This window comes from Habropoda laboriosa, unplaced genomic scaffold (assembly GCF_001263275.1).
Source record: "Habropoda laboriosa isolate 0110345459 unplaced genomic scaffold, ASM126327v1 scaffold734, whole genome shotgun sequence".
Taxonomy (NCBI): Eukaryota; Metazoa; Arthropoda; class Insecta; order Hymenoptera; family Apidae; genus Habropoda; species Habropoda laboriosa.
Genome location: NW_017100875.1, coordinates 22,555 through 41,164, shown reverse-complemented (window position 1 = coordinate 41,164; position 18,610 = coordinate 22,555). Strand labels below are relative to the sequence as shown.

Genomic DNA, 18,610 nt, shown 5'->3' with positions numbered 1-18,610 from the left:
TAATATTTTCACCGTAGAAAGTACTTTTTCTTAATGTACAATACAGTGTCAAGTGTTTCCCCGTTAAAATCTCTAAATCTTCACATCTCATTTTTTTGGTGACAGGACAACCCGAATAACGACTTCGACAGCATACCACACGGCCTTTGGTGGGCCTTAGTGACCATGACAACAGTTGGTTACGGCGATATGACACCAAAAACGTTTCCCGGAATGTTCATCGGGGGATTATGCGCTATTGCAGGTGTTTTAGCTATCGCACTTCCGGTTCCCGTTATCGTCAGCAACTTCTCCATGTTTTACTCACACACACAGGTTTGTACCTCATTTTCAACGCATATTTTTCTCCGTTTTCTCCTGAAAAATGTGCAGAATGTATCATTTAGGTACTGCCATAAATTAATCAGCGTATCATTTTGCACCGAAAGTGGTACTGGATTAACCTCTCGCCTTATAATAACGAGTCGCACTCGTGACACAAATTCTGATCAAGACGCGACGAGACAGTTATATTTGTAACAGAAATTAATTTTAATTTATGAGATTGAAGATTAACAAATGTGGGCCGAGTTATAATTTGGTGGTTCGTTGAAGATAGAAAAAAATTGTAGAAGAAAGTTTTGCATAGTTTGACAAGTTGTACCATCCTGTAATGCGGCAAAGTGCAATTTTTTAATGCTATCACTCGTTTTATGAATGGAACTCTGTGACCTCCTCGTGCTATTGCGAGCAGAAAAGTATTAGGGTGTAATTGTGAAACACACAATACTTTTCGAAATATTTACCTGCTTTTGCAGATTAAATGTAAATTTGCAGGGTAAATGTTCAAATGTTCCACCATTGCGTTCTGAATATTTTCTTACACTTTTCTTCACATTGCTCAGTTGTTCCTCTACAATTTTTTTCTATCTTCAATAATACATCCTGTACAGTGGTATGACACATTAATTTCTTCTCTTACCTGATCCAGTATTAAAAGTGAAAATAGGGGAAGCTTATGTGCGTGGCCAGTAAGAAAATTGTAAATTAAGAAGTTTAATTTATTTTTTTAATATTCTTAACGAGCTTCAAGAAACTTTATGCTACGAAATGATTCAAGCGTACATTCTTATGGAAAGATATTTTTCTCGGATTTGGATGATGACTGTATGAAAATATTTGAAAATTTGAAGTAATCCGTTTTTAAGGGGGTGCACCACTTTGAGTCGTCTAAAAATAGGTCAAATTTGGGAATTTTTTTCATGGGTAAGTATTGAATGAAAAATTTCAATTTTCTCGGGGGATATAAACGCAACTTTCAGCTTTATTACCAATTTTTGAAAAGTAGAAACATTGCAAAATGGCGGAGTTATTAGCTAATTAGGAAACTTGTTGCCATCGCCAGCGCCGACAAAGATTGGGACATTTAAAATAAAGAATTCTCTTTCATATGTAAATAAAAACGTAGCGTAAGATTTAAAAAAAAGTTTTAATTATTACAAAAATGGTGGCAGTTTGAAGAAAAAGAACCTCTGTTTACCAAACAAAATCAGCCTTAAACGTTTCTAGAAGATAAAATAATTGAGATATCGAAATTGAACATTCCTAAGCTCTCGTCATTAAGTCATATTTTTCTAGAACAGAATTAAACCACACACAGACGAATAATCAATACGATACATAAATCGATACTATTCTATATAGAAAATTATGATGGTTGAACAGTGAAGTTCAACAAAAGTTTGTACAGATTGAATCCCGCAGAACATCTGGGTCATTCGTTTGAGTTTCACGATTTCCATAAAGCGATATCGTTGCGCAAGTAAACCTAATAGATTCGGGATATAGTATACAAAAGACAGCACTTCCGGTGAGAGAGACTTTAGTTTATACGCATAAGCAAGCCGATATCACTGCACAAATATATCCAGAAGGTTCAAGATAATAATATTAAGGATGAATTTTTAGGTTTCGAGTAGATTTCTGATTACTCGATCCAGGAAAATCTGATTAGAATTCAGTTTATTCGCCAGGTAAATCTTTTTGCAAATGCATTCAGTCTGATTTGTGTGATACAGTTCGTTTTATTTCGCTGCAATATACAGGGTGTCTCACTTAAAAGTAGTCACCTAAATGTCTCCTTCAGTTGTGATTAAACGAAAAATATTTTACATGCAATTCGAATGATATCAACCCCTTAACCTATGATTTCTTTTCTGACTATGCGTCTAAGCGTCAGCCATTTTCTGTTTTAGTACTTATCGGGTAACAAACACTAATCTGTCACAGATTAATTACATTTAGCAATCCTCAGTCTTACAAATTCAAATGAAAATTAGGATTACAAAGAATTTTTCTTACTAATATAACTATTTTTCTCACATCTTCGCCAGAATCTCTGCCACGAGTCTGACGAGTTGTCATATGTTAAGGGGTTAAACGACGAATACGCTGCAAAGATAATTTTTTCCGGGGTTTTTAAGGTCACCGATGTTATTTTGCATAGAAAAAGATATTTTTTTCTCTCGCATATTGTAGGTGGCATTAAAATGCGTTCAAATATGTATAATAACGTCCTTTGTGAGATTTCATTTCTAAAATTAAAATTAAAATTTCATTGGAAATTAAAAACTTTTTTAGCTCGATACCACCGACACAGCATATGCGGTTCAGAGTGTATTGCACAGCATGCTATCGATTTTCCGGTGGCAGCAAACGTGTTAATGTAAGCTTCTCAGAGAAATATCTAAATTTAATAAGAATATGACCTAGGACTCTAAAATTTTTAGTCAAATGTGAAACTTCCTTTCAGTTTTTGCCATTTCTTCCATTTTATTCAGGGGGTATTCTGGTTTCGAATGCCATCTTTCAAACAATCTTTACGATTTTTTTTCAAAAGAACCATTAAACTTTTTGCATTAGAGTTTTGCACATACATTTATGGGTATGTAAAGTATATAATATATTTTGTTGAAGTGAAAACAATCAAAATTACGTGAGTTATAGTTCGTTTTGTAAAATGTGCTCTACAAAAAGTGTGTTGACTGTTTGCACGATTCCGGGCCTTCTGCTGATCTAAAATAAAAAAACGAGGAAGAATCTTAATCGGTATAAATCTAGCTATAGTCTGAACGAAAACAAAATAAAACTATCGATTATTCACAAAATGGCAGCATTTTGAACTTAGATTATCGATATTTTCCATATTTTGCCGTCTTTAGCATGCTAAAAGAATAAAACAAAAACGACGAATGTTAAACATTTTGGTTCACGCTATACCAGCACGTGTGCCGAAGATTCTCTACAAATTTCAAGTCAATTGATAAACTAGAACCTGAGATATCGCGTAAAACGTTTGGAAAAACGAGGTTTCGAGAAAAAAGCGTTCAAAGATTCACCTATCATATTCATATTCATCTGTGTACTTCAAGAAAATGCAAAAAGAAAAATTGATTTTTCATAAGTTCAAAATCAAAATACCCCCTGTTTGTTACCGTGATCTTATTTCTCGATTGGAAGATATCACGATGGATGATTCCCTATTGGTTGTGTTCGTGACTTGCGAACTTCGCGACGCGATGCTTGAGTCGACCGGTGCGCAAAGAATTCACGAAACTGCTCTCGCGGCAAACTAATGGCACGAGTGCTGTTTAAATTTGTAGATGAGATTGTGGTGGGTGAAAAAGAGAATATATGGTTTGCACGATCGACAAATACTGGCTGATTGGTGGTGACTATTACTTTTTATTTTTCGTCATGTCTCAAGGTTGGTGATAGAATCTGTCCTCGAATGTCTGTGTTTGTGTTTTTATAAGTTCGGTGTGTACAGTGATTGGTGGTGTGAAATGTGTGAGAAGTGGTGGGAGTATCGGTTGATTGGTGTTTGGGGCGTGTGGTAGGGTTTGTCTGGTGGAGTCGAAGTGGGGAAATTGTTGCTAAAATAGTTATATTAGGGGATGTGAAAATCCTGAGGTCGGAAGGTGCTTTATGAGTGTGGTGCATGTGGTGTCAAGATGTAGGGTATTCGACTTTCTAAAGTAATAAAACAATTTGCTGATGGCGAGGAGAGAGAGCAATTTACGGAAAATATATTATTGGTGAATATGGTAGGGCTCCATTGTTCGAGTCCTCGGTACGGTCGAACAGGTTGTTTAGTTTTAGGTTAAACTACGTTGTTCGGTCTTTTTTTAATATGTACACTCCGTACACGCTCTGCTGCTCTCCGTACATATTCTGGTTTCGAGCCTACCTTTATACATCTTTTTGTATCTGCTAATGCGGAAAAAGGGCCAATCAACGCCTTTCCTAGAAAAAGGCCTCTTTCGCGAACCCTTATTGGCAGGTAGATAGAAGCGATGCAAGTCAACGGTGGGGGTGATCGGTCGCATGGTTCGTGTTGAGGACACGACACCCCCTTAAGTTACGTATAAAAATTTTCTCGCGTCACCGTAGCTAAAAATGATAATTAGGCCTAATCCCTATTCCACGATCCTTCGATTTCAAAGGGGAATGGAAGTGGAAAACGGGGTGACAAAAATGCGAATATTCAATTGGTGGATGGAATTTGTGGAAAGGTAGCGGGAAGGATTCGGAGCGGGGGTGATGAGCGACTTCTCACCCCTACGGGGAAAGGCCCAAGGTGACGTCAGCGCGGTACCGTTGATCGGGTCACCGTGGCCGTCCGACTCTTGGGTTCCCTAAAGTTTATGACACGGTAATTGCTATTGAGGGAGACAGAAAATTAATTTAGCTAATGCTAAGGTCACGTACCACCTATTCAGGTACGGGTAAAACTTTGCCTTTTCAAAAATAGCGTCTATAGGCGACCGTATCATAAAGTAGTTCTAACGAAGCCTTAACACAATTCAAGAAACAGTTCGCCTCTAATATTTAATAAATCTCACGTCGTGCACAGAAGTTCGTAACGTGACGGGTAGTTTACATGCTAAGATTTTCCTTCTTTTATCGGATTAAGTTGCCGCGCGACCGGGGCCAAGTTTCGTATATACAGCGGATACGTGTCCATCGTGAACACGGAAGCGGAAGTCCATTGAGCCGCGCAACATGTAAACTTCTGCACTTTTCACCGGCCAATTTGAAAGTTTTTACGAGAAGAAGTTTCGTCCCGTGTCAATTTTTTATGCGTCGTTGAAATGGCGTACGTATTCGAAACTGGCACAGTGTCCACTGTCCAATTAATCGACGAACCCGGGAATATTCGACGTTTGCCGAAGCGAGATCGCGAGTGTATGTACGGTTTCAAAACCGCGAGCTCGGCCGGCTCGGAACTTCGCTACTAAAACGTTTTATCTCTGTCAAGATTAGACCAGAATTCGGTGCTCGTGAGTTTAAGGAAACTCGAAAGTTCCGTTCGCCGGAGCAAGCATTTTGAAAGTTCTTTGGAAAACACCGTGAAAATTAAACGTCGAAAGCTTAGACGCCTTTTATTTCCTCTGGTTGCGGAGCCTCGCTTTTTGCGACCGATGTTTGAGCTTCTGCTGGGAGGTTGATGAAAGTGGGTGTGAAGGAAGGAGAGTGTATTAATGAAATGAAAGAACGCTAATTGGCGATAAATGAGAGGAGATGAGAGTTGTGACGAAAATGTTACGTTCGTTGAAGAGACGTGAATGGTGTTTTAGAGTCTAAGTTCATTTGTCACGTTTAGGATATGTAGGGTGTTACGTTTAAACGAGAACGATGGTATATCTCGCGAGGGATTGAAGTTAACAAGAAAATGTTCGTACAAAAGTTGTTTGGTATGAAGGGACACATTATGTGGTATACATAATTTTTCTGTAGATGTACCTCTGGGAGAGATATCAAAGTGAAATTAATTTTTTCAAATGGAACGCTGTATTTTTCTACTCTTAATATTATAACGTTTGTTGAGACGAATTCAACGAAATGCCACGTTGAGTCACTTCGTTTTAAATCAATAAAACTAGATTTCGATGACTTTTTACGATTTTCAGCGGCGATAATGAAACAGGAACTTTGGGGCTGATTCTTACTCATTTTTAATTGTAATTCAGAGAGATCCAATTTCTGTTCGAAAGGTGAACACAGTTAACAGGTCAATCTTGATAACTTCACGTCTACATAATTTTGAATTATCAATTGCATCTGTTAGAAATTTTGCATTGGACAAAGTGGATTATTAGAGATTTATGCTCTCACGCTATCCTTGCAGATAAGCAATCCTTGGACACCCGGTAGCTACGTGATTTCAAATCTATCGCCGTTGCTGGGTGTCTGGACCTTTAACAGGCTAAGTCCCCAGGCCTTAAATCTTTCGAAAGCGAAATAGCACGGAGATATTTGACTTGGACGATCCTTGCAAATTCATCAGTGTTACTGCTTTTTCGTTTCGTTGCAAGCACGTTAACCCTTTGAGTGCTCGCTAAAATATGGTAAAAGGTGGAAACTTTTTTCTAACTTAAATCACCTGTGAATAATGTGGAAATCTTTTTTTTTTGTATTTTTTTCTTATCTAATTTTTAATAATTTCAACAAACTACGAATGCATTTCCTGAGCTTGACAATGTTATATCCTATCTGATCCTCTTACGAAGTAAATTTTAACACTCAACGCGTGAATAAATAATTTCGTCAGTTTTGCGAATATTTATATTTCGCATAAAGAACCTCACAAAACGCAATTAATTTAAATAATTTTCGAAAGAATTTTCTTGCCGTTCTTTGCTCAGTTTTGACCTCGTACCGAGCGCTTACCGTTTCCTCTTGAATTTAAAGAAGCGACTTACAATATACGAGGGACGGTAAAGAACTCGGTTCAACGGTAACAAATTGACTTACCACGTCGATGATTTCTGTGCAAGGCGTATGAAAATACTGACAAGAGTATGGATAGAAATGAATTCGTAGAAAATATATAAAAATATGTGGGCATTTTTTCAAACCCCACCATATTTATTTCTGTTTCGATTCTGTAACTTCAATCTTTCAATTTTGCTTAATTAGAATTTATATTCGTGACAAGTGGTTAACCCTTTCGTTACTATTGGCGTCTATAGGAATTTTGGTGTACTTCCACCTTAGTTTAATACTTAATTTTATCCTTCACACACTTTCACCTTAATGTAATCAACCGAATTTTAAAATTGCAGCGGTGGTTAAAAATTTACCGTCAGTTACCCACGTTACGCATTAAAATCTGCCGTAGCAAAAGGATTAAAGCTACATATGCTGCCACAGATCCTCTCCACTTGGATTCGAAAATTCACAAAAATATATGAAAAAGATTTCAGATCGTGCACGCATGACATCGTTCTAGTCAGTCAGTTTAACCAGTGAACCGTGGTCTCTGACTTTATCTCGAGCAGAACTGGAGCGGTTGTCATTTGGCGTGAATTTTTTTAAATCGTTATCCATGTAGAAAAATGGCTTGGTACAGTCCGGGCTACGATATAGCAAGGTTGTGAATTAAATTTTTAGGAATCGGCACCGATTGATGTTGCGGTACCCAGGAACGTACCAAAAGCCTGGTAATTTTCCCCGTTTAGGAGAATGAACGGCATTAAACAGGGTGTTTCGTAAAGAGTGGAAATGGGGGGTTACTGGGGTGACTCTAGAATAACTGTATAAACTTCATTGAAAACATTGATTTCTGGTCTTATAATTAGTTTTTACAGTTTTCTTGTGAAAGTTAACGGTTGAGATATATAAACCAGACGTGTGAATTTTTCGTGCATAAACGGTCACATGCCGTCTGTGAGACTGGTAATTTTAGGAACAGATAAAGAAAACGAAATTCTGACAAAATTCCTTAGAAGTCGACACAAATTGAACTTAAACATATTTTGGACTGCGTTAAAACTGTCATATATACCGACGTTGGCTTCTAGTCTCTTTTTCAAGGCTCTTAATGGCACCGATGCCACGGAGTCATTGTAAAACGACTCAGTTCGGGTCCCCTAACCCGACAGCCCTGCGGCCCCGGCGACCCACGCTTGGAACTTGGGGCCTGCCCCGCCCCCAGTTAAGGAGGCGGGGCTTCCCCGTGTGGGTCGCCACCACCGGGACCCGGCGGAAGGAAGCGACTCCTCCCCCGGGCCCGGGCACTCAGGTACCTCGGGGTCGTGAATCCTGTACCGCAGCCAATCGTAGGATCTGCTGCGGCCCCTGAGAATAGCCTGTGAGGTGCATGTATAGTCGAAGAAAGCGATAGAGTAAGGTCGTAAAATTTGTCAGACGTCAAACTAGGGCAGGATATATCTCGACATATGTCATTTATCAAGATCTATTGTAATACAATGTATTAGTAACATCTGTATACGCAGTTTCAACGTACAGTACTGAAAGTTTTTTATTAATATCTCGGAAACTAATGAGCGCCTGAAGCTAATATTTTATATTTAGGATCCCCCTCCTCCGTACGCCTTTCAGAACTTTAACCTGCCTAACCCCACCTTAACACGTCTCGTTCACTCTCTTCGTCACGCGATCTGATTAGTACACGTGACCGTTTCGGCAAATAGCACACTAGAACCGAAAATGGGCGTGAGAATGGGCGTGCCTCCTCTACTCCGACCAATTAGACCTGTTTCTTCTTCCACAGTACTCGTAATTCGAAGACGAAAACAGCAATTCGAAGGGGATAACGAGCTCGAGTCTCGAGTTCCTCCCTTGCAGTATACAGCCGAGTCTCTTTTTATGCGGTAAATACGTTCTACAGAAAACCGCATATAAAAATATCGCAGAAAGAAAGACAGAGCAGCTCAATATTCAGTGTTTTTTCACCACCTCCCATTATCCTTGCGGCGTTAATTTGTTATAACGACACACTTCGCGTTCAAATTAAATTCATTCAAGTCTCGTATACCCAAAATTCCCATGAAATATGCGCACTGCATAACTTCAAAACCGCATTAAAAATATACGCATAAAAAAAAACTCGAGTGTATTTAAAAAAATTTGTCTGCGTCTTACTCGTTGACAGCTACACGTTAATTTTTACCAATATGGGTATTACCATTCCGCAGAAGATGACGGAGACTTAATACCGTGTAGCATAAACGAAATATTGTAAGTAGACATTTGAAATATAAATTCGCAAATGGTGGACGGTCCTGGGTGCGGCTACGTCAATCGATGTCGCCGCTTAATACCTTAATCTACGACCTCGCTATATCGCTTCCATCAACTGTACTGCAAACGATGAAAAAAGGGCTTCGTCATAAAGAGAGCCACAATTGGGGTGCACGATACCAAGTTAGACCGAAAGAAATCAATTCTATTTCCCTCAACGGCAATCACTGGTGGCAACTGCTGGTATGGAACGGGACATTTAATTAGGTGTTTACCGTCTGTGTTGTCCAAAGGGATTATTGCTCGCTTTGGGAAAGTTTGGAAAGTTGGTTTAATGAAAAGGGCTGCTTTAGCCATACGATTCCGTCACTTGGACGGAACAGATGCGACTCGTGGTATTAAGGGGTCATTTCTGTGATCGCGCCGAGAATTTCGGCAATACTCACGATTTTTTTTCTCAGTGTGCACAATGAATTACGATGTCAAACTTTTTTCATTTATTGAGACACTTACAAGGTATGGGAAACAATTTTTTAAATTGCTTTTTCGTTGTTTTTTCAATGCTACATCTGAAGGTAAAGATCGGAATTGATTTTACCTCAGAAACTTATCTAAAACGAAAAAATCGAGAAGATTTTGAATCAGTATGAATATCGCTATTGCAGATACCAAAATTAGCTATGTAAGTCAAAATTAAACAAAATGGCGTGCATTCAAAGTTTAAGTATCGAAATTTTCCATTTTTCGTAAGACTCTCGATGTGAAAAATATGAAGTTTTCAACATAGAAATGTAAATCCGGTACCTGCGGGAGCCAATGGTATCCAGAATAACGTGTTTAAAATTCAGACCAATCGGCTGGTTAGTCTTTTTTATTTTACTTCCGCCAGTTGAGACATTTCCAGAAAACACGTTTAAAGTTTGATTATTAAATTTTCGTGTGATGATGTACCTATTCTAACGATTAATCAGCAATGCCAGCACATATTTATTCCACTGTGACACACCATTGCAGTCACTGAACTACACAGTTACATTAAAAATCGTAAAAGCCGAAATATTTTGAATTTTACTATCAAAATTTAATAAAACATTCTTGAAGGCTTATACTTCTAAAAACTATTAAAAAAAAATGGATTATTTAAAGCCTGAAGGAATATGGTTATTATTATAAATAACGAAACGTGTGTAGGGTTTCGCTAAGTACCCTCACGGTATAGCACGATCTTTATTGAAATGGACTGTCGGCGTTGGAGGTCCGTGCCTGACTGGCCTCCTGACGCCTCGCTTTTTCTTATTAACTTTTAGCTATCTGTTAATCGTACCTGATTGGTTAACCCGTCGCATCGGTGTTAACCAATCAGGTAATTTCTCTCCAAGTCGCTGCGTGTCCCTTGCGCCCTTGGCGCGCTTTTTCGGGGACCGCAGTGCGACTTGGCGGGGGAGGTTTTTCCCCTGACGTCACTTGGCGGGCAGCTGAGTTTCCTCCAGGTCAAGTACTCGTGACCTGCCGGTTCGGGCCTCTGGGCCTCGTACGGCTGACCTTTCGGAAACCCTTGGTTTATGATGCGGCAATTTGCTATTGAGGCCGTCGGAGAAAGTTTCTACGCGGACATGCATTGTCGAATTTTTAGAAATTAAATAAGCTAAAAACGGTTTCCTCAAAAATAGCCTTTCAAGCGCGCACGTCATAAACCGTGCTGGTAGTCTGCTCGCCAAATGTTTTCCGCTGTAGCTGGTCGCTACAAGCCTGATTACTAAAATGACCCCATAATCAAAATATTTGTGCAAACATTTGAAAAGAATTTACAACACAAAATTATAATTTGAATAATTTGAATAATTTCAACGATTCTAATAATTTGAATAATTTGAATAATTTCAAAAATTTTAGCATTCAAATAATTGATCGCAGGCTCGTAGCAAATTACCCAAACAAAGGCGACGAGTGCTTCCAGCAGAGATGCCAAGACGACCAAGGCGCTCGACTGCTCAAGATATCACCAATATCCAACGCCAGCTTACTCCCAACACTTTAATCAGACCATTGACACCAAGGCCAGCAACCATAGGACTAGAGAACACTTTAACTTTGCAGGTATAGTGTAATTGAAGACACAATATTTACCGCTACAACTTATTTGACAAATAGCTATAGTTGGAAAAGTATACACCTCATCAATCATCATCTCACTCGTAGAAAATCGTTTCTGCACATCGCTCGATAGATACTCATCCAGACAATTCCGTTTCAAACATTGCACAGTAAAGATCAATCGCACATACTTGACGCACATGTTCAAATATCATACAGTTACAAGTAAACTGTAAAAGGACACACAATCGGGATATTGTTGTGCAAATAAATATTCCATTATCACACGCTTTGGAGCAAGCTCTTCGCTGACGAATAATGTTCATTTTACTACCAACACTGAACGTAATCCTACTGAACTACGAAATGTAAAAGTATTTATTTCAAATTAGCTGGTTATCCAGATATTAGGATGTATTTTATATACAGGGTGTCCCGTAACTCCTCGAACACCCGGAAATGGGGGGTAGCTGAGGTGACTCTGAACAACCTTTTCCTTTTCCAAAATCCAGTTTGAAGCTTCGTTTTTGAATTATTAACGAAAAACACTGGCCAATTACAGCGCGCGTAGAGCCCGCGCTCAGGGACGGCCGAACAGAGATGCACCCGCGCGAGCGAACAAATGCGTACGCGTGACTTCTCGGTTCTCGATAGCTGTCAAAAAACTTTCACTTTGCACTGCTGTTTTTATAAGGCTTAGAGAAATGGTTTTTGGCCGTCATTCCGACGTTTGTATAAATTTTTTAAAAAATTGCAATTAGTCTGAATCGCGAAGAAAATAGCGAAGGTCGTTTTTACAACTTTTTTATCTGAGCTCGGAATGAAAATCTAAAAAATACGTTTTGTAGATCTATGTCAATGATACACGTGCTGATAATTTCATCGAAATTGGTTAATGTTTCTATGAGCTACAAACGGTTAAAGATGATGAAAATCGCACTATCACGACTTTCGGCGTAAAACTGTAATAAATCTGCAGATTCTTACATCTTTCGATGTCTGTTGCTTGTTTCTCCATCCACCGATTTCGATGAAATTTTATAATTGACACAGATTTCCAAAACGTATTTTTTTTCTTTTTCATGAATAACAATTAAGTCGTTTAATAACTGTGTTCGATACTTTTATTCGTTATCCGAAAGGAATAAAGTGTTTTATTACTTATGAAAAACTACCCATTCGTCCACCAATTAATCTGCTTCGACGGAACTGGGTCAATGTGTCGATCCTGACCTATTCAGGCAATCCGAGACATCTGATGTTACGACCGAATCGGTGAACTCATATGATCGTTCCTCCACAAACGTCGCGCGGTCCGCGGGGAAAGTGTCTTCTTTCGGCGTTTATTGTTGTCGATGTCGATGTTTCTTGTTTCTGTATTAATCGGTGAACTCACTTCCCCGCACCGATCACTTTCTCTTGCCGCAGGGAGAGATTGATTTTAGAAATAAAAAATACTAAACAATATGTTGAACACTCTATAACGAAGTATCAAAAATTCTTTTTGATTGGAGTTATACCATTCGAGAGAAAAATTTCTAAAGAAGTGACGTTTTACCGAATTTGCAAAAGAGGATACTTTTGATATTTTTGAATATAATTTTCGATATCGAGTCATCGCGCCGGGACAATGTATCTGTATCATATTTATAACGTTTACCGTTCAATTAATACTATCAATTGATTTACTAGCAATGGATCGTTTTAAATACAGTACTATTTTTATTAATTTTTCGATAATCGAACCACCTAATGTTCAATGCGCTAAGTAACTATCGTTAACCACTTTAACGCTCATGTTCGTGTTTCACATGTACACAACTAATCCTGCAGTAAGTGTAATTTTCTTTAATTACTTCCGTTCACTTTCCATATTGCGTTACATTTTCTATCCTGGCAAAAACGTAAGTTCATAAATAATGAGATAAATAATAATTCATAAATAATGAGAAATTTATTCCCATACTCCCAGGAGAAAATAGAGAAAAAAAAAATAAAATTGATCATCTTTTGCACATCAAGTTGAGGAAAATGGGAGCGTTAACCCCTTAACCTATAGCAACGAGTCAGACTCGTGACACAAATTTTACTCAAGACATGACAAAAGTAGTTATAATAATAACAAAAATTAATTGTAATCCTAACTTTCGACTTAATTTGTAACACTGAGAATTACTAAATGGAATTAATCTGTAACAGCTTAACTTTTGTTACCTGATACAATATCAAAACACTAAATTACTGACGCTTAGATGCATAGTCAAAAAAGAAATCATAGGTTAAGGGGTTAATATATAACGAGAAACTTTGCATTTGCATAAGTTTAATTTACGCGGGTATCGAGGCATGTACATACTTCGATGCTCGTAAAGGTGTAACGATACGAAGAAGTTCGTTTCGACACGACGCACACGCGGTGTGCAGTTAATAAATAAAAGCAGCGACGAGATTTTTACGCATTACACATTCCCGCGAGGAAAATGAGATTTACTTCCGCAATTTATGAGGAACCAGGCAGACGTTGGAAAGCTTCCGCTAAGAAATGTCTGTGCGTGTTCCGTGGGAAACGCAAAATGTAAAATGCAACAGTAGAGTGTAAAGACCATCCCCCTTGAATGGAAATATATGTTACACCGTCTCAAATAGACCTCGGACACACCGTCTTTTGTCCTGCTTCTTCAATTGCAGGAGGATTATAAGCAGAGAAAATGTCTTTCTTAGCGGCTTGAATATTTTCTTTTGTAACAGAGAAATTATTCTCGTACAGGGTGTCTCAACTTAAACTGAATATCAAGATATCTCCTTTGTTTTTAATCATACTAAAAATATTTAAATATACAGTAGAATATCGTAGATAAAAGATTTGTTTTTTACGGTCATGCTCCTCTTTTGAAACTATTTGAACTGTATTTGAAACATTTCTGATATCGTTTGAAATAAAGGAGGTAGAGATTTAGGTATTCGGTTTAAGATTCATGTTGGAAATAAACACACCGGCGGTAGTAATATGAATATGTAAAGACATATTTGCTTTTGTAATACACTGCTCTAGACTCCAGAATCTATCACTCTGGAGCACTGATTTTGAACAGGTGTGCCCAAGATTTTTCAGCACAAGTTTAAAAAAAGTAACAGAAGAAAAAAATTATTTTTCTTGTAAATCAATCAGAAATGCATACTTTTTTGTCAGATCGGCGAAAGAATACAATATATTTCTTGGCATGCTGTAGAATTTTAGTAATTAGTTTACGTGTGCCGTGAAATAAAAAGATTAAAAATCGCTTCTTAGAGTATAGAGTAGTGCCGTTCAGACATTGCCCGTACGGGCAGAGTATTAGACTTTCCCGGGCATAACACATCGACGGGCGAAAAGCCACAAACCTTCTCACGCGCCCGTCTTGAGAAGAAGAATTTATCATATTTCTAAGATATGTAACAGAAGCGCCTTTCTTTCACTCCGCTTTAATGTCTGACATCAGTAGCCCGCGACTTTGCTCTCGGCTCTGCCCGCGGGCAACGGCGGGCGCCCTTGTCCAGGTCTATTTATACTCTGTCCAATTTAAGAATAACCTCGCTTTCGGACCGATTTTCGTCCGTTCTGCGCATGGACAGAGAGCGTAGGCAGAGGGTAAGACGGAGAAAAACGTAGGCGGTTCAGAGGGGGTTTGGACGTTCTAACCCTGCCTCAGGCACGTCCCATGCGCGGAGCGAGGTTATTCTTAAATTGGACAGAGTGTAGAGTGATAACTACATATATTTCTGTTCTCTAGCACCTCACACTTCTTCACTTTCATAAATAAAATCACATTTTCCACAATTTGTTATAAATCTACAGTTCTTTTTTCGATTAAACTCTATTAACACGTTGGCTGCACCGTGACACCAGTGTCTTTCCCATTGTGCCGCAAGAGACGCCAGTGTATCACACTACACTTTATTTTATATAAATATTTTCTTTTCGTTAACGCGGAGGAAATCTTCAGGAAGACGCCCCGCCCTCCTCGGGGGAGGGAGGCGAGGTAGTGTGGGATTCTTACCCACTAAAACCGCCGCGGTGATCTTCGTCAGGCGTGCTGGGTAGGGGCACGGGAATTTTGGCTTGCGCCGCGGCCTCGAGGGAGGAGGTGTAACGTTACCTCCCCCCCCCTTCCTCCGCCCGTAGGCACGGCAGCGCCAGGGGACCACGCCCGGCGCTGCCCCTTCCCTGGGGGACCGGAACGGGAGGGGCCAGGCCCCTGCCTGACCCCTCGCGGTCCCGTGTATCCTGGCCGGGAAATTCCTTGACTCTAACTCCCGAGGGCGGACTGTCTATAACGCCGCGCCCTCAGGATCCTCCTCGCTCCCTCTCTCTCTCGGTGGCCTCCTTCTGCAGCATGACTCGCCCTTTATTTTATATTGCAATTTTCACACGTATAAAATTGTATAAGATGTTATTACGGTTTCATGTCACTTCAAGAAAAGAGCAACGAACATGAACTTTTATTGCTTATTGAAAAAATAGGGAAGATCGTAGAATAAATGAAACTGAGTGTTTGAGAAGAGATACTATTGTTCGACATGTCGGCACCTGGGGAAAGAAATGTGGAAATTTCTCCGGCAGCCAACGTGCTGAGGACAATTGCACTTTGTTGAAACCTGAATTTTTCGTATACCGAAATACAAGATTTTACTTTAATCATCGTGTGTATTAAATATTTACCAAGTTTCGTACTTACATATGTCTTCTGCATTTTTTTTTTTATACAGCCCAATATCATAATAAGTTTGCCACGAGAGGCTGCCGTCACAGGAACCATAAATTCTGACAGAACGGACTTGCCTCACCTAACCAGCAACAGTCCCGTAAAAAATGCTAAAACAGTTGACGGGGCTACTGATGGTGTCTTCCAAGGGGAGGAGATCAAAAAAGGAAATTCGTTGACAGGAACTTGTAAAGACTTATCTCATACATATATCATTATGTCAGAAAATACAGAGTCATCCTAGAATCGATACTGCGAATAAAGTATTTGGTAGTGTAAAAATAAAACTTTTTTTCTTCCATTAAAGGTTAATACCTTTTCATACAAATCTACTGTTTTTTTTTTTTTTTTTGCAGTGCAAGTGTCAGATATTAAAAGTTCACAGTTATATTACACATTCATCTTGTAGTACTATATAGCTATTTTTTATAATTAGATTAATCGAGTAATGAAATATCTAGTGAATATTTGCAGAATTAATTTGTACACATTACAAGTAATAGTATCGCAGACGTCTAATTGTTAATTCTTAGCTTTCATAGTATTACACAGTACATATATGAAATAGAAGTAAAAAAAGAATGAATTAAAGAAATCCTCATAATCAAAAATTGATTTCAGTCATAGAATACAATAAATACAATGGATAAAACGTGTTTTATTTATTTTATTTTATCTACATTTGCGTTTAATTTATATTTAATTTATTATACAATGTGCGATATCGATTACTTTATCAACAGCAGTATATCAAACATAACCGACGTGGAATTGTGAACAGAACACCAAGAATCTAGCAGAATGTAATGGAAACTGCCACAGAAGTAGCTGATCTCTTTTTTTTTATTTACTAAGTTTTGTATCTCATCAATCACGCAACAAAGTTCAACATTCCAAACATTGAATAATATCACAATAAAATACGAATTTATTTAGAACTACCGACCGGGCCAAAATAGACCCAATTAGCAACTTTCTAAAACAAGTGAATATTCGATACTGATAAGTATTATCACTTCTACTTGCATCGATAAGAATCTAATTTTTCAATCACGTTTTAATTCACTTTTAGAAACTCGCTAATGGGTCTATTTCGACCTAGCCGGTCGCTCTAGAGTTAAACATAGAACCAAACACAATCAAGTAACTCATTATGTATGATTCTGCGGTAATAGTACCGATTCTTTTCAAATAAAAACTGTAATTTGTTACACGAGTTTAGTATATTCGTCCGAAGACTGCGTCAAAATTAGAACAATTCGTCTAAGGTAACAGATTTGCAGATCTAAAGACGACGCGGCTACCCATATTCTTGTATAAGCGACCTATTTACCGAATGGCGAGTGATCAATGATTGTGTTCTTGAGCTTTCAGAGCCTATAGCCAGTTCTTGCAGTACCGATGCTTTTCGCCTATACCGGCAGATGTTGGGTACGAATTTTCTCACTTATCAAGAAGAAGCGGGTTGGTCGAAGTAGGCCCTTACTCTTGGATCATTGAGCGTGAGTACGAAATACCCCGTCTGATATCTCTGACCGCAAGGAGTTTTGCTCTTGCACAGACACGTTCGTCATTCGAAAGGACAAATTTTGTTAATTTGCACCGTTTCTCTATCTCTAGTAATATGATTACCATCCTCGCCTTCGAGGGTGATTTGCACCTCTTGAAATTGGCCGATTGCCGATAAAAACAAAAACGCGTGGAATATTTTTTTGAGATCTATCACATACCGTAATTTCATTAAAATCGGTGATCATCACTTCGAGATGTTCCCTTTTTGGGCCGCACTAAATATGTTACCCTCGACTTTGAGGATGATTTTCACCCCTTCAATTTGGCCGATTGCCGATAAAAAAAAATACGCGTGGAACCACATACCAAAATTTCATCGAAATCGGTGGTTATCACTTCGGGATATTCTCTTACTAGGCCGTTTTCCAATATACGCTAATTTATTCATTCGTAACTTACGAGGAGGCAACGGTGAAACACCGTTTTACCGATTTGGATCATCTTTCGTAAATTAAGAGAGCTTGATATAAAATGAAAATGTACGAAGCCATTCGTCCAGACGGATAATAGTTTGCGAGGAATAACGATTTAAAGCTATTCATCCGAAATGGCAACCGCTCCACTTTTATTAGAGTCAGCGGTGGCGCAGTGAATAATCTTCCTGGTTTATTAAGCTCCGTCTACGCTATACAACAAAACAGCGTCATAAAACAAATTGTTTCGCAACCTTGTTATAACCTATTTTCAACGCTCGATGAAACTGTCCAATTAACATTCGAATTCTCTTTTCCTACTTCTGTTGAATCCATCTCCATATCAACGCCTAATTTAGTCTTTGAAGTTTATAGACGCAGAGTCCCATAAGACTCATTTCTCCCGGAGCAATTCAATTGGAACGGTTCTTTCTTTCGTCCATTATATTTTATAATTGTAAAAGACGGTATCAGACGATAAATGAATGTTTTCCGGTCCAAGGTAAGTTAACAGCTAGACTGAAATGATGAATTACTTGAGTAACACGATAATACAATAGATGGCAAATGTTTTATGAGCGCATTACACCAATGTGGACCGACTAGCAACCTTCGATCTTTACCGACACTCGATGGATAATTTATAAATTCCTATATAACACGGAAAATGTTATTTAACATAATATTATGTAACATCTTTTCTTCTCTTTTTCTAACGAGTTTCAAAAATTTGCTATATAACATGTTATGCTATATAATGTA

The 18,610-nt window shown here is 38.5% G+C and overlaps 1 protein-coding gene across 1 annotated transcript in view; it reads left to right on the top strand.

The window, feature by feature from the left end:
• The window catches only part of LOC108577461 (potassium voltage-gated channel protein Shaw-like), a 35,590-nt gene extending 19,483 nt beyond the window's left edge, over nt 1-16,107 (top strand). The window contains exons 4-6 of the mRNA XM_017940614.1: nt 106-315; nt 10,942-11,124; nt 15,868-16,107. Of these exons, the coding sequence (XP_017796103.1) occupies nt 106-315; nt 10,942-11,124; nt 15,868-16,107 (633 nt within the window). The remainder of the gene's footprint in view (nt 1-105; nt 316-10,941; nt 11,125-15,867) is intronic.
• Nucleotides 16,108-18,610: the final 2,503 nt, after the last annotated feature.